The sequence below is a fragment of the Carassius auratus genome, chromosome 6 (assembly GCF_003368295.1).
Source record: "Carassius auratus strain Wakin chromosome 6, ASM336829v1, whole genome shotgun sequence".
In the NCBI taxonomy this organism is placed as follows: Eukaryota; Metazoa; Chordata; class Actinopteri; order Cypriniformes; family Cyprinidae; genus Carassius; species Carassius auratus.
Window position 1 is genome coordinate 25,979,849 of NC_039248.1, and position 25,621 is coordinate 26,005,469.

General features: G+C 34.2%; 2 protein-coding genes across 8 annotated transcripts in view; one reads left to right on the forward strand and one right to left on the reverse strand.

Annotated features, from left to right (window-relative positions):
* Positions 1 to 518: 518 nt before the first annotated feature.
* Positions 519 to 11,799, reverse strand: ilrun (inflammation and lipid regulator with UBA-like and NBR1-like domains). Its single transcript, XM_026266070.1, has 5 exons — positions 11,531 to 11,799; positions 10,130 to 10,284; positions 9,591 to 9,788; positions 8,244 to 8,548; positions 519 to 3,344 (listed from the first exon to the last, which is right to left on the reverse strand). The coding sequence occupies exons 1-5, from the start codon at positions 11,692 to 11,694 to the stop codon at positions 3,309 to 3,311; spliced, it is 858 nt and encodes a 285-aa protein (XP_026121855.1). The 5' UTR covers positions 11,695 to 11,799; the 3' UTR covers positions 519 to 3,308.
* anks1ab (ankyrin repeat and sterile alpha motif domain containing 1Ab) overlaps positions 8,443 to 25,621 on the forward strand; it is a 32,574-nt gene continuing 15,395 nt past the window's right edge. For 4 of the 7 annotated variants that reach the window (XR_003291970.1, XM_026266063.1, XM_026266064.1 and 1 more), the window contains exons 1-2: positions 13,772 to 14,556; positions 22,462 to 22,528. Coding sequence is in view for 6 of the 7 variants with exons in the window: in XM_026266063.1 (XP_026121848.1) it covers positions 14,290 to 14,556; positions 22,462 to 22,528 (334 nt within the window). In the remaining variant the exon portion in view is untranslated. Of the gene's footprint in view, positions 8,570 to 12,518; positions 12,832 to 13,770; positions 14,557 to 22,461; positions 22,529 to 25,621 lie in introns of those variants that run through there. The other 3 variants (XM_026266057.1, XM_026266061.1, XM_026266062.1) reach the window with 3 other exon arrangements.

The window sequence follows — 25,621 nt, forward strand, 5'->3', positions numbered from 1 at the left end:
GAAAAAGTCAACTTTGAATCAAGAATCAGGAGAAAAATCACAGATGCACAGATCAAGCACTGTTTACAACCAAAACAACAGTTCTAAACAAAGAATTTAGATTTTATGGTAGTATTTTCTCACTGGAAGAAGTGTTATTATGGGCTGTTTTGGACAAAAGTGTCAGTTTAAAGTTCAAACGCCTTGATGTTTTTGATTCTTACAAACATGCAGTTTTAAAATACATTAAGAGATGGACTGGAGTGATGTGGATTATTGTGATGTTTTTATCAGCTGTTTGGACTCTCATTCTGACGGCACCCATTCACTGCAGAGGATCCATTGATGAGCAAGTGATGGAATGCCATATTTCTCCAAAACTGTTCTGATGAAGAAACATTTTTGGCTGAACTATTCGACAAAATTTTTTAATGTAATGCTTTAAGGTAAAAAAGAATAAGTTTATCATTTATTTTGGGAACTGAATCAACCAATCACATTGCTCACTTATTCTGCAGGCAAAACACAAGACGACAGAATCATGTTTCAGTGTTAATTTAATCATACAAATGTTCAATTATACATACAGGAAAAGGCTTTTCATATTTTCTCTTTTTCACTGTGCTATCATAGGACTCTATGCAAACTCTCCGCTCAATCATACACCATGCCACGGTGCAGAATACCCAACAGAGCTAACAGAAAAAAAGAAAGAAATCAGAAAAAAGACAATAATGCAACAATGAATCAATCACACTTCTCACATGCATAAGCAACACCAAAAAAAAAAAAGAAAAACTCCAGAGTGTAATTATAAATCGGAAGGAGGCTGTGAAGTGTGCAGCGCTTGGGATGAGGACATTCACTAAGAACAGCTCAAAGGAAGACCTGACTGATGAAGCGATGGTATCATCCAATGAACTGTTTATGGGCTGAGCAATAGGCAAAACATCGGTTTATTTCTGTACTAACGGCGACAAAAAAAAAAAAAAAGACCCGTTTGAGAAAATTAACTTCTTTTATGCTTCAACTGTTAGTGCAACTTTTTGAAATATGGAAGGGGCTGTCCCTTAAAACACTGCATAGATCATTTGCAATGTAAAACTGAAGCCACAGCATTTCGAAAACACTGGACACAAGGTCAGAATTGTTAATGGCGAAATTTTCCAGGTGCATAGAACTGGGGGGAAACGGACAAGAATTGGCTGACATGTTAAATTTAACAGGACATGCTGACACTAATCTATTGCCTTGGCAAAGGTCAATTTGGGCTTATTGATTTGCATACTGCTTGAGGATAGCAGCTAATTACTTTAAACGCTTTCATCCAGATGACGTAACGTTTATTTCAGTAGAAAGACCAATAAAGAAAAACATTGTAGGAGACTTGTTAACTTTGTTTTATGTCTTACAAATTGCCTAACCATTGCAGCAAAACAGAAAATGATGAGTGAAACAGCCAATCAGATATATTTAGCAGGATGTAAACATCCAAGAAGCTTTCCATCATACCAAACACAGAGGCACGATTTAAACCAAATTAACTCCACAAAACTCCTTTAATGCGTAAAAATATTATAAGGAGCGTTCCAACTCCAAATCTGCCATTTCAACATACGGCAACAACTCCAGAATACAAATTAAAAGGAATATTTTTGGATAAATGCAAATGCTACCACAGAAAATAACTGGTACCTTAGTAAGATTAAACATAAAAATAAAAAAAAGTGTAGGGAAATGCAATTTCAATGGAAGTAGTGCACTTTCCACAGACTTCAATTGAAGGCACATACATGTCAATGCATTTTCTGGTAGAGAGGTACAAATCCAAATCATTTTCTGTCACAGACGACGTTCACTTGCATTTAATCCAAAATATTCCTTTAAAATGAACTCATTCTCACACTTTCCCCTCATTAAAACACCCTCAGCTCATTTAAAACAGCTTAATACCATCGTAGGTCTAGGTGAAGGACAGAAATGTGTGATTGGGAAAATCAATGACATGCTTGTGAACTCCTGGGTCAGTAAACAAGGGAACCGAAGCCACATCTGCTTGCTATCATCTCTGATGGACTGAGTCATTACAAGTGGAAAACCGACATCAGCACTCTGGAACTCCAGAACAACATCAATGTAAACGAATAAGATAACAGCGACAAGATCTCTGACGACAGCTATGACTTGACCTGTGGTGGCAGTACAGATGTATACTTCAATATAATGAGACTCTCACTATAATGTGCTCATGTCCGCTGTACAGATTGCTGGGCTTCTTTTTTTTCTTATTTTTTTTTTTTTTTACTGAATCCAGAGAACAGTTTTGTAATAAGCAATTACAAGTGGCTGGCATGGACCATATGAAGAAATTACACAATTAAACCTCCAAGTAGGCACATTGACCTTTTTTCTCAAAACTCTTCAGTTTGTAAAGAAAAAGTCAGAGAACATTGATGAAAAATTAGAAATCTACTTGCTGGGCATTCATTCTTTGTTGATGGCTTTTGTGCATGGCTGAAACACTCAGTTGCACACAAATTGAGGTGACTCCCACAAAATCTGTCAAGAACAAACCCTGGACATATTCCACCAAAAAACCAAAAGGAAGAAATGAAAAATTATACTTAGCTTAAAGAAAATGAAGTCTGTTTTTAGGACTTTTAAGATTACCTTTATTGTGACATTATTTTTATGGTAGTGAATGCCAAAATATATATTTAAATTGTAAATATGCCATATGTTAATTGGTTGCCTTTAAATTAGGTTTATAAAAAAATAGTGCAATTTTAAAATTGAAATATTTCAATTAAATGTGACAGTTTGATTCAACAAAAATTATATATATATATCTTTAAAGTCCTAAAAACATGTTTTATCTTCTGTATGCAAAATATAAAAATGTTATGCTCTCCTATTGATTTTACTGTGAAACATGACACATTCTCGTAAGATTCACTCATCATTCATTCATTCATCCACCCACCCGTCCTGCCTCTCTTTCTCTTGTGCATTCGTGCACTCAATCACACATCTGAATTTACTGCTTTAATGTGACAATACGGATCAAAAAACGGTGTATTTTTCATTATATCTCTGTAGAATTTCTAGCACTCATCTAAAACTAGCATTCACACATGCGTAACTCAGGTGTTGGTTCAATATTGATTTGGAGCCAAACAGATTTGACCACACATTTATGTGATGTTGTGGTGCGTTGGTGGAGAGGAAGGGTCACCAAGTCTTTAGAGTAAATCTGTTCCTCCTCTCACTGAACCCTGGAAAAGGGCAAAAGCAGCAGCTCTGATGAGCTACTCGGCGGTTTCTGTATCTTAAGACTGTCCGAACGGGAAGGGTCCATTAATGCCCTGGGAAGAAACAGAAACAATAAGATAAAACACTAATGTTAAAGACCATTTGTAAACTTTAAAAAAAAAAATTATATATATATATATATATATATATATATATATATATATATATATATATATATATATATATATATATATACACACACACCTTCAAAATATTTGTGTGATTGCTTACATTCTTAATAAAAAAAAATCTCTGGCTAAAGTCCCTCCTTCAGCGCAAGTCTGTGAAAAGTAGTTTGTCATATCCGGTTCGCGAACGAATCATTCAATGTAACCGGATCTTTTGAGCCAGTTCACCAAATCGAACTGAATCACTTTAGACGGTTCGCGTCTCCAATAAGCATTAATCCACAAATGACTTAAGCTTTAAACTTTTTTAATGTGGCTGACACTCCCTCTGAGTTCAAAAAAACCAATATTATATAGTAATTATATAGTAATTCATTTACTCAAACAGTATTTGAACATGATTCGTTCGCGAACCGGATATGACAAACTGCACTGTATTGAACTCTCTCTCACAACAGAAACGGAAGAGAAGACAATGTTGAATAAAGTCGTAGCTTTTGCTATTTTTGGACCAAAATGTATTTTCAATTCTTCAAAATATTTTAACGGGCCCTCTGATGTCACATGGACTACTTTGATGATGTTTTTATTACCTTTCTGGACATGGACAGTATATCATACACACAGTTTCAATGGAGGGACTGAGAGCTCTCGGACTAAATCTAAAATATCATAAACTGTGTTCCAAAGATTAATGGAGGTCTTACGGGTTTGGGACGACATGAGGGTGAGTCATTAATGACATCATTTAGATTTTTGGGAGAACTATCCCTTTGATACTGAGAATTAGTTCAAATCTGATGAGTAACAATGGTATCAACACCCAGTTTTACACAGATATTTGGCCTGCAGATAGTTAAGCTAAGAGTCTTTAACTTGTTTCTCTGGGAGTATACTCTATATTGCCAAACGTACTGGGACACCCCCTTCTAATGAACAGGTTTGACTACTTTTTGACTAATTTCTATGAGTACAAATCTTAATGTTTAAGCTTATAGTGATATTCTAGGGAATTTTGTGCTTTTAATTTTATAGCATGAGTTTGGACAAGACCTTTTTTACTCTAACATGACAATGCCTCTGTACAAGGCAAGATTCAAAAAGAAATGAAATTCAGTCAGTGTGGAAGAACTTGACTGGTTCGCAGAAAGCCAAGTCCTGATGCCTAATCCCACGAACACCTCTGGTTTGACTTTAAATACGGACCTTGAGCCAAAACCTCATCAGCAAACACCATTGACTTGCACATACACCATATATATTGGGACACCCCCTTCTTTCGAACAGTAAAATGCACTTCTAAAACTGGAAACAAAGCAATTGAAACATAATCCATGTATTTAAAAAAATTATTTTCATCTTGGTTGTTTTCAACACTTTTGGGGGTATCTATTAAATGACTGTATGCATAGGTAACAGTCATTGGTGTTTGGTGATTTGGCTCAAGAAGTTTAAGTAGTCTACTTATGGAAATTACTAAAGCAGTCAAACCTGTTCATTGGAAGGGGGTGTCCCAATACTTGTATAGTGGATGTAGACAATGGGTTTACTGTTAGTAATCTGAGATTTCAACAGTGACTTCTTTAACTGGTTAATAACATTTCTTCATCAGCTCACATGCTTGTATGGAACTCCATCTTGTGGCCGAGAGGTAAAGTTTAAGTCCCTTAAGGGCCTAATAAACAGTCTCCAGATTGACATTCACAGATGTAAACCCTGACATTAACAGGTACACATCAAGGCCAAATTCAGGACAACAAATTTCCACAAGGGGCTGGGAGATAAAATGGCAAATTTTTCAGCCTATATATACATATCTCAATATCAATTTATTAAATAGTTTAAAGGCTGTTTTGATAAATCAGAAAACAACCCAAATAGCTTTTTTTTTGTTTTTTGATTTAACGAAATAGATCCAGAGAAATTTAGCATTACCTCTTATGGATTGGCCAGAGGCATCAGTTTAAAGTTAAAACAGCTTAATGATGGTTTGGTTTCTTACAACCAGCTTTTTGCTTCACAAGACATTAATTAACCACTGCATGGTGTGGCACAGTACGGTTCACTTTTGGGGGGTTTTCCACTGGGTAAAGTACTTTTTTTAATACTACCTCATGGCTAAAGCCAATGCCTGGCGGTGATCATAACATTATAGAGCCAAATTATGGAAGAAAAATAATGGCATATGTCTTTGAAACAAAAAAACATGCTGAATAGAACGAACTGAAAAAATAAGTACATCTGCTTAACGGTCAAAATAGTTCACATCATCATTAAAGCATTTTCTGAGATCTGAGGTCTTATATCACAGTATTAGTTCACTGAGGTGTGTTACTCGTCGTTGGGGAATCCTGGAGTGTGACATATGAAGGGAAACCCAGTATTAAAACACAGCTTCGCACAAGCCATGATACAACGTTACAGAAACTAAGCAACCGAAAGCAATATACGTCTTCCTCAGATGTCATGTTAGTTCTGTACTTCAGCGTCGGGTAAAATAGCATTATAATCTCCTTTGTGGTAGAGAGAGCAGCCAACATGTAAGCTTTGGGAAACAGCGAAGACCTTTCCACGTTTATACTGGCCCCACTAATCAAAACTATTTAGCTCTTGCTCCATTTCTGCAGATCAGTTTTTGTAAATGACTTAATCATGCATCAGTGCTCTACTGCTATTCCTTCAGTTTCCAGACATGCAATGGCGAATTTTCTGTAGAATTTTAATAACTGAATTTGTGGAAGTCAATTAAAATGGACCAAAATTTTCCTGTCAAATATTATACATCACATTTTTAAACAGATTTTGGAAGTTAATTCTAGATGGTGAATATGAATTTTTAATTCTGAAAATGTGGTGTGAAATATTTTTAACTGAAATATTCACAGCTTTAATAAACAACCATGTTATATTTCATGATCTAAAAACGCAAGCCCTGGAAATACAAAGCAATAAAATGAAAGCACTATTAATGCAATGCATTACTTTTCACTTAGTGCTATTCAACATGCTTTTTTGTTTTAAAGACATATGGCGTTATTTTTCTTCCATACTAAATCAACTACACAAGTCACGAATCAGCAATAATGTCAGCGAGCCAATCAGCCCTTTTTGGCTATATGCATGGAAATTTAGTACAGGTTTTTCCAGTATTCCAGGGAAAACGTACAAGAAAATGCTGTTGGTTGGGTTTGGGAACTATTTCAATCATCAGATCAAAATGAAAGATCGTTGTGAAATTCACCACTAATATTAAATAAAATAAAAATAAAAAATTATTCTAGCTATTTATTACCATGTACTGTTATATTGGAGCATATCAAAGAAAACAAAAACAGTAAAATCAAGTTATTACATTAAACATGTTCCATATGCTTAAAGACAATTGCTGTTGAATCAAATGTCAAAAAATAAATTAATCACTCATTAGAAGATGTTTTAGAGCAGATATGTTCAGAAATTATATATTTATTGAATTATCAAAAGGCTGAAACCATTTTAGCTGCATCTCCCCTCCCCAGCTGTATCACACATGTGCAGAATGAGGAAAGGTGTAACCAAACACAGTGAATCATCACAATGTGCTTGTCTTTGGTGAGATGTCACAAAACAGGGCAAGGAACAAAAAGGTGACGCATTGTTGTTACATGACCTTCTGAGCAAACAGATCATATGGCAGTCAGCACATTGAGAGGTTTCCAGTGTAGACGTTTGGCATGAAAGGAAGATTTTTAGAGGGTGTTGAAAAAACATGAGTGTTTTATCTTGGTTTTCTGAACCCATCTTGGCTTGACCTTTTGACTTACCTTTGGAAAAAGCCACTCAATCATGAACATTTGTATAAGAATCACAGAACTGGACTCATGTAACTGAACAAGTCATAATCGTTCATTATTTTAACATACAACTAACACCTACAGCTGGGTGATATTGAATATTCAAAATATATTTTTGATACAGATATACAGTATGTTGCCATTAAAAAGTTAGGAGTCGGTAAGTTTTATATATATATATATATATATAAGTATTTTATACTAACCAAGGCTGTTATTATTTGATAAACAATATAGTAAAAACAGTGTTTTAATGAAAAATTATTTCAATTTAACATTTTCTATTTGAATATATTGTAAATTGTAATTTATTTCTGTGATGCAAAGCTACATTTTTACCATCATTACTCCAGTTTTCAGTGTCACATGATCATTCATAAATCATTTTAATATGCTGATTTGCTGCTCAACATTTGTTTTTATCAATGTCAAAAGCAACTGTGTTGCTTCAAATCTTTGTAAAAACTGTGATACTTTTTTCTCAGGATTCGTTGGCGAATAGAAAGTTCAAAACAGCATTTATTTGATATAGAAATCTTTTCCAACATTTGAAATGTTTTAACTGTCAATTCTAGTCAATTTAATGCATCACTGGATTGAATTATTAATTTCTTTCTTTCTTTCAAAAAAAAAAAAAAAAAAGCACTGACCCCAAACTTTTGTAAAGTATTTAAAAAGTCTCCTTCTTGGAACTCAAGAGTAGGAGAGCATTTAGAGTGATTTTGATTTAATTGATTTAATAAAACGTTAATAGTTTTATTGGAATATCAGCAAAGTTTAAATTTGTGACACGAATGAAAAAAAATAAAAAAATAAATGCACAATTGAACTTGGTGAATATCAATAGTGCCCGATTATGCAATAGTAGAAAAATGCCATTAAATCTTTATAACAGTCTGTTTCAATGAACTACTTTTCACTCTCTATCACCCAGCCATACTCATGCTTATCTGCATTCAAATCAATGAAATACTCCGAATGGCATACATACCTGGCTGTAAGTCACTACTGATAAGTTGGTTTGGAGACCATTTGGTGTAATATTTACAGAGGTGTGATTGAGTCCATTTTGATCTTGCTGAATGGAGTCCAGAGGGGCCTCCCAGTGGCCCCCGGGGTCTTTTAGATGATCCTCATTGGTGTCCTGCTTGTTCTTCTGTGGTGAAGCGAAAGGGTTGAAGTCTCCCTCCAGACTGCGGTGGGGCTGCGTGTTGAACTCTGTCTCGAAGGAGGATAACTGCTGTGTGACGCCCAGCAGGCCTCCTTCTTCCACACTCAAGATCACCCAGATCACATCTGCACAGCAAGGGGAAAGAGGTGAGCCACATGTCCTTCGAGTCACCAAAGTTGCTTGTAGTACTCAGAACTTTTGCTCTAATGCCCTGAATGGCAAACTATCATACTAACTATTTTTAGAATTCAGTATGCAGAAAGAAAATTATACAGGGTTAAATCAACACGAGTTAAACTGCATATCTCCACAGAAAAGTAAATGAACACAGTGTTCTCATTTTTAGGCAAACTATCACTTTAAAACATTTGTTGCACAATGTTTGCATATTATTCTATTTTTGAAAGACTAGTTCACCTCAACGTGTTTGCCAAATATTTCCTCACCCTCAAGCCATTCAATATGTAGATGAGTTTGTTTGTTCATCAGAACAGATTTGGAGAAGTTTAGCATTACATCACTTGCTAACTAGTGGATCCTCTGCAGTGAATGGGTGCCGTCAGAATTTGTTCTGAAGATGTTGGCCTGAGGGTGAGTAAATATTCAGCAAATTTTCCTGGAGCTGTTTTCATGCATGAAAATATAATGCTTAATGAACATTCCTGAGTTAATAATATTCACTGAAATTGGCAGTAACTTCAAAAACTTTTTTATTTGACTATTGCTTAGTGTCACTGGTTTAATGAAGATGAGTAAATATTCAGCTAATTTTCCTAATAATTTTTATTACTTTTAAATGGCTGATTCTTAGCCTAATATCTTGAGAACTTTGACTGTTCATTTATGGACCCTTTTCACAAGACTGTGATGATGCATTTAACTGTCATCAGCATCGTAATTCTCAAATTTTATTTTTTTAAATGCATGTACATTTCTAACACTATTCTTTGTTTTATATACCCTTTGCACCAAATTACAAAAACTTTATTTTATTGAAAGTAATGAAAACACTATCATGGAGCTTTTCTTTTGCTATTTGCACAAATTGGAATGCAAAATATATATTTGTGGTAGTCTCCCATTTACTGCTCTTCAAGTTAAACCAACTAAATTTTACATTTAACTATGACGACTTCCGCTGCAGAGAAACCCAGAAATGTGTCTCACCTCCGTAGAAGAGTCCAGTGGCAGTGCACATTCTCCACTGGCCCTGGTACATGCCAGGAACGGCTGGACTGCGCATCTGCACACTCACGTCGGAGATCTCCTGCGGGTCCAGAGAACGCACCATCACCATGTTCACATGACCAAACTGATCCCCGCCAACATACTTCAAACACACACCCGGGGGCCACGACTCTGCACCTGCAGCGAAGACAGGAACAACATTGAAGTCTGACAAAACAGAGGACTTAATGTGATGTGGCTAGATCATCAATGCTTAAAATAAGCAAAGATATTATGGATATTCTTCTGATATCAGTTAATCTTAGGAAACAATAGTCCATAATGCAGATTTAAATTAGCAAACATGAATTAATACTGTTCAAAATAACTACAGAGCACATAAAGAATAAGACAGGAATTTACATCATCCCCAAAAGATTCCACAATGAATTAGTCTTAATTGTAAAATGTGCCCTTTTGAATTACAATCTGTTAAAGCATAAAACACAGGTGTTCAGCCTGAGCTAGAAAACACTCACCTGTGTTCTGTATCCTCCATGTCTTTGTGAACTGTGTGTCTGGAGGAACGGACTCTCCCTCTCCAATCGTCACATCTTCCACAAAAGACATTGACGGCGTGTTGATATTTGGACTCTCAAAGTCATAATACGCACCAATAGCTGCTTGTAGGTTCCTGATAAGACACCAATACAGACAGATCAATATTGGAGATTCAATGTCAACATAGTTGCGGAGAACAAAACAACATGTTTAAATCAAATGTACGAAAAGCAGATTAATCAGCCAATAGATGGATATTATGAAGCTGAGCCAACAATCATGCAACGTATATGTATGCATTTAGCAAACTTTATCCAGTGACTTACAAGAGAGGAACATAAGCAATTTGTCAAAGAGGCAACAAGATTCATAATGAAGGTTTATTACAAAGCTGAACTTAAAAACTTGGCAGAAGCATAACATACAGTACAGCTATAACCAGACTAATGTATGTAACCTATAAAAGCTGTTATCGAGTCCATAAATAAACTATACACACACACACACGTGTGTATGTTTGTGTGACTGTGTGTATATATATATACACACACACACACACACACACACAGATAAACTGAATGATAAAATAAAATAGTAAAGTACTGGTAAAGTCATGTTCAAAACAAAAAAAGGAGGGACAAACTTGTGTTGGCCTGTGTGTAAGACCTCAAATGAAAGTACACTCGTGCATTACGTAACTGAAGAAAACTTTATAACAGTCCTTCCATGTCAACAAACACCAAATTTACACACACACACACACACACACACAAACACAAACAACTTACAATCAATAAATTATGCTGCTTATGACCAATAAAAATAAACTAATATATTACTGTCATCAAGCAAAATTTTATTTTTGAAGAGTCGTGACTTAACAAAACTGGACAATGTCTGACTCAAACATAGCGAGCCCCCTACCTAGACAGCATTTTGAATGCACTATCCTCGTCAAAAACAATTTAAGTTAAAAGCCCCAATATGCTGCTTAGATAGGGAACTTATAAGGTTTTGAGACACAACCAGTAACGTTACTGTAGCGAGCCACTAGCACAAACAAGCTAACATGTTTGACACCTGACATAAAACAAACCATATTGTTAAAAAATTGCATTTTTAAGAAGCTAAATGTCTAATATATTTAATTCTATAGTTCATATGAGCTGAAACGTTACATTTGCTGGCTTTGTAAACAGTCAGTTAGCCACTAGCTTGTTGTGTTTTTCGCTTGAGATCCATTTAAACTCCACTGGGCTCATGAAAGCTGCCCTAGCGATGCTATTTATGACGTGCAAGACATTTTAAAGCAATAAATCGTAGTAGAGAACTCTTTATGTTTAGTTCAGGAGTAGGCCGCGCCGAGTCCCCGGACTCACCAGTTGGTCATGTCCAGGAAGAAGGCGCAGCCCGCCGGGTTGAGCTGAAAGCCCAGCAGCCTCTGGAACTCCGAGATGAGGACATCTTTATCCGTGGTGCCCATGCAGCTGAATTTTTGCATGAGCTCCTGATCCAGGTCTATGTCCATGCCCTCCATGAGCATGCGGCTGTCCCGCGGATAAGTTTTAATTGAGTCCGAGGCCTTCTCCAGTCATAACAAGCGAGCCGATAACAAGCTCAGTACGCATGGCTGCGGGCGGGGCGGGGCGGGGCGTGACGTTACGCGCGACGTAACTATGGTGCGGACTGCGGAGGAACGTCAGCTGTTGCTATTCGACTGAGTCTGTGGCGTTTCGTAATCCAAAGCATTCATTCAAACCCTAGGCCCCATTACTATGTTAATGTAGTACCATAGTTGCATGTAAGATAACACCGTGGTACTTTGATATACAGGCTGTATACAACGACGTTAAACGAATACCTACTTTTGTATTTACATGGTATGTCAAGAATATGTCCAGCAATTGCATTGCCATGGCATGTGCTTCGTTAATTGCTAATGAATAACTAATGAAGTTGTGTACTCTTACTAAAGCACTGTCGCAATACCATAGTAATGATTTACGCACCCTTATTCTTTAACTGAGTGTATATTTATGTATAAATTAAAATAACAGCACTGTTTTTCACGTAAGCAGGTAAGAAATCCAATGCACACATTATAAATAAAATGATTTAAAATAGTATTTGTAATCAAATACTTTAATAATTATTAAAATAAATGATTTGATTAATTCATTATCACATTTATTTTAAGAAATACCTGTACTATCATTGCACACGATTCAGTTGTAAATAGCATTGTTTTAAAATTAATTATTTGTTTTAGTTATATTCATAAGAATATTTTCAATTATTTAATTGCTTCAATTATTTTATAATTAAAATAATTTAAATTTATTTAATCATTTGTTGTATGTAGTTTTTTAAGGGACACTGCTTTAAGAGTTTAACCCCGTTGTTTCTTTATATGTATAATGTGCATTGGATTTCTTAGCTGCATAATTGTAACAGTGCTGTTATTTCGGATCAGAATTTCTCAGAGGATGACTCCACTACTTGCATCACATAAAATGAGAAACCAGGCCCACCATCCCCTGTGAGAGACTCAGTAACCTGATTAGCCAGCCTGTCAGTAATAATAAGGCCAGGTCTTGGATCTAGGACCCATCGCTGTGTCAGCTAGTGTGAGATGACAAGAAAGACTGGGAGAACTATAACCACAACAGGAGACCAAGGAGTGAGTAACTTAAGATAAAGCAGAATGTGTGTGTTTCACTTTAGATATGGGGATGTGGGCTGAGCAGATATTATTCTGGAGCACTTACATTGTAATATACTTATGTGACAAACACATGTGATGTTAGTATATCTTTTTAATGGTGTAAATTTAATTAAGGAAAGATGGTTCCAAATTATATCAGAAGCAATTCAGAATCCTTTTTGGTGTTCACTGCACAACTATATTTTGTAGATTCCATAAAGAACAGACATTTTAGTAAAATTTTAGAATAAAGACCTTAAACGATTATTATTGTACATTAAATGTTAACTATTTAATTAAATATAACGTTTATTTTATTATTCAAATTAAATTATTACTTTTTAATTATTATAAAATGAAATTATTTAGTAAAGCGTAAAGACTGTAAACCCTAAGACAAATTACTGTTCTAAATTGAACTTTAATAATCTAACAATTTAAAAAGAAAAAGTTTCTTTTATTATTTAAATGATACTTTTATCACATAAAGAAAATTTATATTTTTCAATTTTATTATTTAAATTACATTACAATTTCCTTATTTTCCTATTTTTTATTATCATTTTTATTAATTTAAATTATTTAGTATACAGTAAAGACTATAAACCCTAAGGCAAATAACTATTTCAAGATATTGTTCTAAATTTAACTTTAATAATCTAATAATAAAATAAACTTAATGAACTTATAATTTTTTTTTTTAATATTCAATTAAACTTTAATACTTGAATGAAATTCACATTAAAATTTTATTTTATTATTTGAATTACATTTTTGTTTTATTTTTATTTTGTAAGACTAAAGACCTGACACCGTTCAACATATTGTTCTAAAATGAACTTTAATAATCTCAATAATTATTTCATCACTTTATTGTTACAATTTTCATTTTAACAATTATTGTATTGAATTATTTATAAGAGTCTAACCCCATTGTTTCAGTTGATGTTATTTCAAGCTGCATTAAGCACATTTAAATGCACGCTGTTGACTCATTTGTGCTAAATTGTTTTATCTTCTGAGTTATGCACTGCAGAGAACCGGTAGTGAATCAAACAGACAGACAGCCAGGGAGGAAGGGAGGGGAAGGAAAGAGCCTTTTCAAAAAACCCATGGAGTTTCTTGGCAAGGGGAGGGCAGAGGAACACAAACTGTGGGTGGACCCCTGTGACAATGTAGATCAGGCACCTAAACCCTCCCTGGTTGAAAAACACTAGTACCACGAGTGCTTACAGTGGTTTGTTCTGCTGTAGATCCGGGAGGCTGCTAGTTTAAGTTTAATTCCATGGATAATACGGGCTTACGCTGAATAATACCTGGTGGACAAGGACTAATAGTCTGCTTATCGCAGGTAAAGAGGATTCGTGTCCAGACCGCCAGACAGACCCCTGCTTTGCTGTTCCAGACAGAAAAACCCACAACGCCAAGCCAGGAATGTCCAATCTCGCAGCAGACGCTCAGGCCCGTCCAGACCAGTTTGAGAGTGATGGGCCGTCTGAACCGTCACCCCAGGCTTCGAGGAAGCCACCTGGGCATCTGAAGTTGGCACGCAGCTTTTCTAAATCAGACTCTGACCTGCTGGCTTCCCCTCATTGTGAGGACGACGGGCCTGTTGGTGGCCGGAGCGAATCCCTGTCCAACTGTGCTGCTGAGAGGAAGGAAATGGAGCAGATGCCATCGTTTGCCTCCGAATGGGACGAGGTAAGATCTGATGAACTGCAGATTAAAGAGCAGGGGAGGGAGAACGTGAAAGACAAACTGTTCAAAGTTTTAAATTTGCACTGAAAGTTACTTTTAATATACACTACCATTCAAAAGTTTGGGGTCAGTATGATTTTATTTTTATTTTGAGAGAAATTAATGCTTTTGTTTAACAAGGATGCAGTAAAGACATTTACGTTACAAAAAATATATATATTTTTTAAATGCTGTTCTTTTGAACTTTCCATTCATGAAAGAATCCTGAAAAAATGCATTGCTGTTTTTTAAAGCAGCACAATTGTATTCAACATTTTCAACATATAATAATAAGAAATGTTCATGTCTAAGATATAGTAAGTAAACCTTGTCCAAAAACAAAAAACAAACTGCTAACCAAGCGTAGTGATAACATTTTTGAAAAGAGTGCTTTTAATTTATTGACTTAAAACTACCTCTCACTTTACCATAGCATAGTTATGTAACAATTTCATGTAATTGGTCTTTTTTTGGAGTAATGCAATAATATTAATGCAATAATAATAATTTCATGTTAACTAAAGTTGAAAATGTTTAATTTAAAATAAAAAAGTAAGTTACAAAGCGATATATTTATTCAAATAAAGCTTAAATATATCAATATATATATATATATATATATATATATATATATATATATATATATATATATATATATATATATATTAATATTAGATGAAAAGTTTAAAAAGAAAAAAATATTAAGTTAAAATAAATTTATAAATGCTTTCTTGGAAACTAACCAAAAATATGAAAAAAAATATAAAAACTTAAAATATTAATAAAAACTATAAAATTATGTAAGTAATACTAAAATAACACTGGTTAATAACACAACGTGTGACTAAATGATGAAAGAATATACATTTTTTGGTTGCACTGTCCCTTTAAGAGAGCGAGCTGAAATATCTGTAACTGTCATGTTACTTTAAAATAAAAAGTAACAAAGTAACTTTTTGTTTCATTTTTAGAACTTTTATTATAGGTAGCGCAACAATCTAATGTGTTACTTTTAAAAGCACTGGTTGTGGGTGGGAAAGGAACTCTGGCAGTGCGTACGGTTGAGAGGGAAGGGAGGCAGTCCTGACAGTATCAGCGCCAGTGGCTGAATGCTGAACGCTTGGCTGGGCCCATCAGTCCTTCTGCTGCTCTATGCTGGCTGCAGCACACGGGGCTAATTGGGCCTTAACTGTCACTCCGTATCTTTTCAGGAAGCTTCCCAGGGATCGGCCCACGCTGCACACACAGGCGCTCCTCTCCTCTCTCCTCTCTCCTCTCCTCTCCTCTCTCCTCGCGCTTCAGCTTTCTTATCATCAGCCCAAACAGTGCAGCACTGCCTTCACACCTCGTGCTAACCACAGTAACAAACACGCTTGATTCAATCACTGATCCCCTTTATTGGGGCCATCAGCTGAGACTTGTAACAGTGACTAGGCTAGACAAATGTTTATGTATTTTTAGTAAATAAGACAAAGCCTTAAGCCACCCAAACTTGGACCTCAAAGTGTTTTATCAGACATATCACTGCTTTGAGTGGCTTAAACCAAACAGCAGCAGATTGCTAGGGTTTTATGGGTTATTGTTATAGCATTGCTAAGGTGTTTGTTTAGGATTACTTGATTGCTTGGATGTTGTTAGGTGTTTGCCCACAAGGTTTATTTATATACTATTGCATTATTAATATTTTGTGCTTTATTTTTTATATTTTCAGGTTTCATTTTAATTTTTAATTTAGAATTTGGTTATTTATTGACTTATTTTTACAATTTTTTTTAAAATAGTATTTATTTGTTTTATTAGTATATAGTCTTCATTTATTTTTAGTAATTTTAGTACTTCAGCTTAAACTTATTTATTTCAGTTATTTTACATTTCTGAATTTCATTTAAATTGTTATTTTTAAAATATTTTTCTTGTGAAATTAATATTTTATTTTATTTCAGCTTTATTTTAATTTATATTTCAGCCTTAGTTCAATTTCAGTTTAACGGAGATCATTTTTTAAACTTAAAAAATTAGGTATCAAGGAAACATTTAAATTTATTTTTAAGTTAATACACTAAATTGAAATAAAAAATTAATTAAACCTAAATAGTTATATTAAAAATAGTGCTGCCAAATGATTAATTATTAATTTATTTTATATAAAAATATATTTGATATATAAACGTAACATTTATATATTTAACATATATAAATATATACATGCATGGTTATCTATTTATGTGTACATAATAAATATAAACAATACACAAACATATACTATGTGAACAAATTTCTTTTCTTTTGGATGGGATTAAACGCGATTAATAGTTTGACAGCACTATTTAAAAAATACACAAAAATGACTAGAACATATAAAAATTAATTAACCGTAAACTGTAAAAATACATAACAAAATAAACCCTAAAATTAAAACTAAAAATATCAAAAGAAAGTCTATTAATAAGATCTATAATATAAAAAAACAAAAACCCTAACACTTTTTTTGTGGACATCTGACTGGTATCCCAGGTTGTTTTTCTAGGTTCTTGTTAGGGTTTCTAGGTCATTGCTAAACGCAAAAGATAATGCGGTAACTTGGCACATTAATATTAAATTGAGTTGTGCAGTCACATGAGTGCATATTTCCATTATTTTACAAATGCTTGACTTGCGCAGCTCGTCCAATCAGAATTCAGAGTCAAAACTATCCGTCTTGCAAAAAAACACTTACTGCTTCTTAACTTTGATCACATTTATACTCAAATCTTTATGAAATATTATTCTCTGATTCTGCTGAGAAGGATTATATTATCAGATTTAGGTGCATTTTTCAAACTGTAGATTTAACCAGTTTAGCAGAGCTGCTGTCAGATCATCTATACAGCGCTCAGGAGTGTCCTGTTCTCAGAACATCCTGTTTCACATTATATATAGATGACATCTAGAAGACAGAAAATGAGAAATGACTGCAAGAATAAGGTGGTCCTGCTGTTAACACACTAATACAAACCAACTCTGAGCTGAGCGCTAATATACAGGCAGAAAGAGTCAGCCTGCTGGCACACGCTCACAACGAATCCTGTCGCAAAACAGCTGCATCAGCGTTTGAGCGTTAGTCACGGTAATGAATATTCCTCGGACACAACTTCTGAACCGTGTGATCTCTCTGATATAAAAAATGTTCTCCTATAGGCCTGTACTGTGGCAGTCTCCAGTATTACCATGCTATTTTTTATGTGATTTAAATGCAATGTTACTAAGATGGTATATGAATTTTTTTCTTTCAGTTCTAAGTATTACAATCACTGTACCATGTGTTACACGGTTGTTATTTTTTTTGTTGTTGTTTTTTTTGCAAGAGACTGACCAGCTTATGCGTTTGAAGGTTTAATGCATATTCGTTTTTTTACTTGCACTTCTGAATTTATCAGGATTTAGTTTAAATTTGAGTCTAGTTCCGTGTTCAATTTGACTCCAATTTCACATGATCATTAAATTAAGGCAACATTTCTTATCAAAAGCTGATCACAGATATCGATTCCTTATTAATTTAGATATTTGAGTATTCTGGAAATTGCATACTTTCAATTCTTCATTCAGTATTATCGCACAGTAATTGCACTCGACAAATAGTGAACCCACGGACACAAACATGTCATTTCTAAACTTACTCAGATAATGCAGAATGGTTATAATACCTTTAAGTGAGCTGCACACTGCATGCTCACAACAAAAAGTGTATTTCTCCTATAACCACGAGAGCTACACAGTGTTATGCATGTGACAGTCAGAAATCTGAAGCCCCTAATGGTGTTCCCCATGGTTCATCCATTGGTGCTGCAGTATGATCTGTCCTGAACACAGATTTGCAGAAATACCATTACACATTTATCTACTTGAAAAATGATTTCAGAAGAGATCAGAACAAATCAAATATAACAATTTATTATTAGTCAAGTAAATACGCATTATGCAAATTTACACAGTCGATTCAAAGATACCAAATCAATACAAGACACCAAATTCATCAAAGGATGCATACCCGACTTCAGGAAAATACATAGTATAGAGTGTGTGGGTACAGAATCACCAAGCAATGTTTTGTCACTCACCTTATACAAACTAGAAAAACAAAGAAATCTTCAAATCAGTTGTAAGAACTTTTGGCTTGTTAGATTCTCGTTGGCTGGGTCACACCTGGCTGGAGATAGATAGATAGATAGATAGATAGATAGATAGATAGATAGATAGATAGATAGATAGATAGAGGAGAGGGAGGAAGAGGGTCGTAAATGAGCAAGGACATAGCTTTTGTTTGCTCTCTTTAAAGATTTCTTCTCCAGATCAGTTTTATTGTTTTATGGTTTTGCGTATGGCATGGCATTTGTTTTGTGTGAGATCCTGAATTTATTGGTTTCACGAGGAATTAATTTCATAAGGAAATATCTTCACTCCTTTCACATTTATAAATTTTACTTTTGACGCACAATACTCAAGGCATTCAGCACATGATGATCCAATTAATAAATATAAAACTTTATTAAAAATAAAAATACAGTATATACCAGTTGCCACAGAGGTTTACACATTAGAATCTATAAAAAGTTAATACTACAATTTAATTTAATTTTCTTATATATATATATATCTCTCTGTCAACTCTGTCAGTGTGACTATAGAAGCTTTTAGTTCAGTGTGTTAATGTTTCAGCACCTACGCAAAAAACCTGTTTAAAGATAATTTTGTGTTTGAGTGAATGGTCAAACACACTTTCCACAGATGGCTATATAAGTCTCTTCATAATTCATATCCAAACGGAAGATGTCAGGGGGAACATATCTTCAGATGGCGAGTGAAAGATGTGCACGGGGAGAAAAGAAGTGGGCGGCAAATGCTTTCACCTGTCTGAGACTTTACGGCTCATTTTTTACACACATGCATTATTTCACTGAGCTTTATTTGTTTTGCAAATAAGCTACAATTGCCATTTATTTTTTACATTGACATTGATTTCCATTTACAAGAATACAAGAATGCAGGTAGGAGTACAAGTACAGAAAACAAATGGTTAACACTAAAGCTGCCGATTTAAAATTCAAGTAATTATAATGCATTAAAAGCATTAATGCATTTAATCATGCGTCATGACCCACACAACTTGTTGCTTATCACCAAAGAAAAATGATTGAAATACATTGCAGATTGAATGCATACTACCTAGTAAATACTTGAAACAATGCATTTATAAGTATTCAATGTCTTCTCATAGTTTGATGTCTTGTTTATGCGTATTAGAATTTCTTTGAATCTAATAATTATTTAAGGTCAAATTTACAGGCCCAAAATGAGAAAGCATTTCTAAACAAAAACCTTCAAATTCATGTAAATGTTTTGTATTTTATTTTATTACTTTTTTTGTCATTTTATTTAGAATGGTTTTATATGTTTTATTTATTTGGCTTGCAGTGATTAATTTAATTAATTAATAAATGATTTACTAAATTAAGTCATTTGGATCATTTAGTATGATTATAACTTTTATCATTATTTTAATATACAACCCTAGTTTTAAAAACGATATACAAAAGATACATTCTGATATGCATGGTGTTACAGATTGTTAAATGCAAATAGTTTAGAGGTATGTACTGACGGTCTCATTTATATCTTCATATTCTCTCCATTCTTATGAACTGTAAAATGTCAAAGTGTGTAATTTTGCGAACGAGATCCTATCGCATGCGGTGTCTTTAATCAGAGTGGCTCTGTGGTGTCAGCAAGCCACTGGCCATCACTCCCGTCTCTGAAGCCTGTAATCTTGTTACTGCTCTGGCACATGGGAGGATGCAAAGCTGTATGAAATCTTTATTACCCCCGACTTCACATTTTCTCAAGCTGCTGGCTTCTACATATTCACTCATTAGGTTAGACATTGTGTGATGTTCATTATTGCTGTCTCTGCAGAATGAAAATGCTGGCCTTTCATGAACTGTTTTTGGAAGTCCGTGGCTTGAGGCTACGACCGCAATAACTCTTCCACTATGTCTCTGTCTCTCTCAAGTCTACACTTCAGTGAATTCTTGAAGTGTAGACTTCTACACATTTAGAAGAAATCTGCAGTCAAAGTCCTTCTTACACACTGTATATTTGTAAATGAAAATCGGTAACCCTTCAGTTGTTAAAGGAATATTCTGGGTTAAAAATGCTTTTGATTAACAGACTAAACATTTTGCTCCCATTGTTTAGAGAACTGGCATTGGCAGAAACTGATTTAGAATTGAAGTTAAAGTTTCAGTTGTTGTTGATCATCTCTGTTAAACATGTTGTTTGTTTTTGTTGTCATAAATCTGATATGGGATTATTTTAGGTAACTAAAACTGAAAACAGAAAATGTTGCCACTTTATTTTAATTATCATAACTAAAATATAAAACAACATATTATATTTACAAAACATAGCTTCCAAAACATTTATATTTTTTATTTAATCTAACTAAAACTAATAAATAAAAATGTTAAAAAAATATTTAGACAAAAAAAGACAAACATTATTACTAAAACTTAAATTAAAGTGAAAATATTTTTTATATAAAAAAAAATCTAATTCAAAATATTAGCAAAAATATCATAATATATCAGTGTTATTAATGAAATGATTAATGATATTAAATTATACTTGCATCTAATTAAAAAATACCTAATATAAAATCAAAACAAAGGATGGCCGCTGTATAATACTTATAGGAATTTATACTGATGCATTTTTGTGTTAAGATAAACACAGAAAGTAAATTTTACATTTACACAAAATTATTTTGCAAAGTAGTTGTCGTCCACCACAATAAAGGGCTTCTGACATGAAACCAACAGTATATCACTAATAAATCCATCTGGAAGTCAATATTTAAAAATATTACAGAAGTAAAATGGGTTTGCAATGGCTAGGCCTTTCCAAGTAAAACAGTATGTGGTCTAGGATTTCTTATTGAATGATAGGAATTTATTAGTTTTACCTTGGAATAGCATGAATTGTTCAGTAAGAAAGTAAATAGAGTTCATTTTGAAGCCTAGTTTTTTATTATAAAAGTCCTGCTTTCAACAACAGCCGAGTATCTCTTCTCTGAATGTGAGCTGTAACATGTCTGTACTTCTGAACACATATGAGCAGATGAAGCCTGCAATGAGGACAGACAGCTGAGGGATTCTGGGAAGTGTACCATATAAGGGCGTGATGATGATGCATTGTGCATTCTATAATGGATAGACATGAAAAGTGTACAGAAGGAAGTGAGTACAGTATGTAGGTTACTTGAGAGTGGGAAATGCAAAGGCCTGTATGGCTTGAGGGGATCTAGCACGTGGACCGTGGCATCTGACTGCTAAATGAATCTAGGGGCTTGCCAGCATGTTGACGCCACAAGCACACAGCAGACGAGTTTGCCAGATTTTAAATATTACATCAAAAACCAGCATTTTTCTATTTCAGGCCTCTCCTTAAAGTCTATTGATTGGACAGTAATCTTCACGCTCTTACACGGGTGGAAAACTGTTCTTATGAGTGTGATTTCGGTTTGCTTGTTTGGTTGTTGTTGTTTTTTATTATTATTAATTGTTCCACTGATTCCTTTTCGTTAACATTTACAGTTCTGGCTGTTACCAAATCAAGGTGTCTCCGATAATAGTCTTCTTTACTCTCCAGGAGAAACTCATTCTTCTGCATTTAGATTTTCTGTGTTGTTGTCTTGGCAAACAACACATATTAATTATGAATTAAAATCAGTTCTAACTAAGTCAAGTGAAGACTAACCTGTCATGGCAGATTACAGTGAAATTAAATATTTAACTGCATTTTATAACCTCTTGTTTTCTTGTTGTTGTATCGTAGATTGAGAAGATCATGAGTCTAATTGCTGACATCGAGATGTCCAAGGAGCATCAACCTGCATCGGAAGGTAAATAAATATGAAAGCTACATATATATGAATTGTGTATTGAATGGATTTAAAGTATTTACAGTATGCAGATGCAAATTTAGGATTAGGAATTTTGCAAAAACAAAGTTACTTCATGTCATGCCAAACCTGTATGATGATCTTTCTTCTCTGGAGCATAAATATGTATTTTTTTTGGTCCATACATTTAACATCAGTGGAGTCCAGTGTTGTTTAGACCTCAGTTTATCTTCTAATATCCTGTATGTTAGCCTTTTTTTTAATATATATTTTCAAGATATATTAATTTGATGTGCTTTAGTTTTTTTTCTTGCTTAAGTTTAATATTCATATTTCATTTTATTTCAGCTATATTTCAAATGCTGAAAATATTTGACAGTTTTGGTTTTAGTAAATAATGACAATGGTAATTTCGGGGTGTTCAAACTAACTTCAAACCACTCTAACCGTTTGAGATAAAGACATGAAATTTACCTTAAATTCACAGGGTTTGCAAATTTTTTTGGAGGGGGGGGGGGGGGTTATGGCTGAAAATTATGATATCAAAGCTATATAACCTAGAAACAAAATAATGTTACAAAAGTGAACATGAACACAGTGAAATGTGTATTTTTTTTTTCAAAGGAAGAAAACAAATGTCGTTTTGCAAGAGCAATAAAATAAATATTAATGCATTTGTTAATAAAGATTATTTTAGTTTACAGTTAGTTTTCGATTGTTTTAAAGTTATATAGTAATATAGTATTGTATTGATTTTATTTCTATTAATATTATTATGTATATTAATTTATAGAAAATATTCTGATACTATTAGTATTAGTATACTAATTCTGATCTATTCTGATTAGGTGTGATACCAAGTCTTTATACGCCAAGGTACTTCAAAGAATACCATTATACTAGTGTAGTATGTTAAAAACATGGTATTATCCCTGTACAAAAGACAGTGATGTTGTTATTTCACCATGGTATAAGTTCAAAAATGCTACAATGATTGGCTTCTTTTGGGTAATTTGGAGTTGCTGAGAAAAAAAGAGAAGGATTTCATTATTTTGTGTTGCATTTATTTTTCATTTTTTTATTAAGAGAGGAAACAAATATGTCTTTAAAAGAAAAATTGATATTTAGGCAAATGAAAGCATTTGGCACATTAAAGGCAAAAACATTAGATTAATGGCGGTTATAAGCCTGGTTATAAATAATCATATTAATATGTCTAAACAATTAATCCAGTATGTAAACAGTAGTGTAGCCTCAGTGACAGCCCACAAAGCTTTTCTTTGGCTGAATCATCCCTCGGGTCAGAACTGTTTCACTAGTGTCTTTAACAACCAGCGTTTTCTTTCTCAAGCACATGCTCTCGCTTTTCACCCCAATTGGGTCTGTCTGATATTTTTGTACCTGATATTTTGACATAGACACCCTCCGGTACACAATGGGCACCGAGGGCCTACTTTAAAAAGATGAGATCATGATCCATTTACTGTGGCCATCGTAACGACACTCAGTAATTAGGACTTGATATTCTTATCTTCTTGAGTGGAGCCTCCCAAGGTAGTTGCTATATATGGCGAGAGAGCACTATATTTTAATGGACTTTTCTAGGAGAGATACAATTATTTAGAAATTGAAGGATCTCTTCAAAGGTGCAGACGGTGCTATTGTACTATGAGACATTATCCTTAAATTTCTCACGGCAGTCTATGCCTAATGAGATGCTTGTTGAGATGTTTGCTGTTGTTGGTGATGATATATATATATATATATACTGTATATGGAAGGCTGTTTCTGCCACAAAATAAAAAAAGGTAATTAAATAAAAAAATTGTTTAGCTTATGTCCGCAATTCTGACTTTTTTTCTAATATTGACTTTTTTGGTACATATAAAAAATTAAAAAATCTATTATGAAATATATTTAATTTATTAATTTATGATTCTATTTATATGCATTTTTATTTATATTATTACTATACACAAAAACGTACATTGTCTTTGCAAATGAAGGTTAAAACTACTATGGAAACACATTCTGATATCATCACCTTACCATGGTACTGCCAGATTACTTTCTTATTTTCTTGTTTTGTGGCATTTACATGTTATTCCAAGGTTTTTTAAAGACACTATAATACTACCATAGTACATCAAAAGCATGTTTTTTATGTGTGAGACAATAGTATGGTTAGCACCATGGTACAATTAAACAAAACTGCTGTCACTGCTAAAATGATTGGCTCCGTTTTGCTAAATTGCTACTTTTTCCTCATTTCGCTCGTGTCGGATAAAAGTGTCTACAAAAAAAAACATGGTGATACCAATTCAGTATAGATGCATTGCTGATATTGTTGACTAAATTCTTAGTGTTCTTCCTTGTTTTGCTTGTTATTTTGGATAAAGACGTCTGCTCAATAAATAAAATGCACCCCAATACTTAAACCTCCTTTAGAAGTGAGCGTCCTTTTGAGTCCGCAGATGTTTGGATGCACTTTACATTTCAAGACTCATTCAGTGTGTGCATGTGAATAGCTCCCTGGCAGGCTGATAGTATGATTCCCCTGCTCTCAGCTGCATGCAGATAATGCCCTACATGCATGCATGAAGCAGCACTCATGTGTGACATTGAATTAGTCCACATCACGCTACAGAAAACGCGGTCGGCGTCGTCTGTGCAGGAGACATGGGTGCTACAGTTTGATCATGTCTGGAAAACCAGAATTCTGCCGATTGGACTCGGTCCAATGTGAAGGTGGGCACGGGTGGGATTACATTGAGTGCAGCATGTGCATGGTGCGTTTCGCTGACTTAACGTTTAACGCGCAACCCCACAACCAGGCCCCCTCTCCTCACCAGTACAGTGACACATTCATGAATTTAATTCCTCTGATGATTTACCGTGGTTTGTGGCTTGGCTGCGATTTAATTTTTCATAGAGAGAGTGCTGAAGCTCTGGAAGCACTTAAGTGTGGAGTGGATAGGGATGGGGTTGCAGGGTGCGGGGTTAGAGGAACCTGTACGGGATTTTTCCCCTCCTTGCTGATCCTAGCTCAGTAGTGTTTGGTTTTGGGTTTGTCTCTTGTTCCTTTTTCTGATG

Excerpts from the sequence above, each read along its gene's own strand:
- ilrun (XM_026266070.1), bottom strand. The coding sequence starts at position 11,694 with ATGCTCATGGAGGGCATGGACATAGACCTGGATCAGGAGCTCATGCAA. Across the intron at positions 9,789-10,129 it reads ATGGAGGATACAGAACACAG|GTGCAGAGTCGTGGCCCCCG; the intron begins GTGAGTGTTTTC and ends TCTTCGCTGCAG. Across the intron at positions 3,345-8,243 it reads CAGTAGTGACTTACAGCCAG|GGCATTAATGGACCCTTCCC; the intron begins GTATGTATGCCA and ends GTTTCTTCCCAG.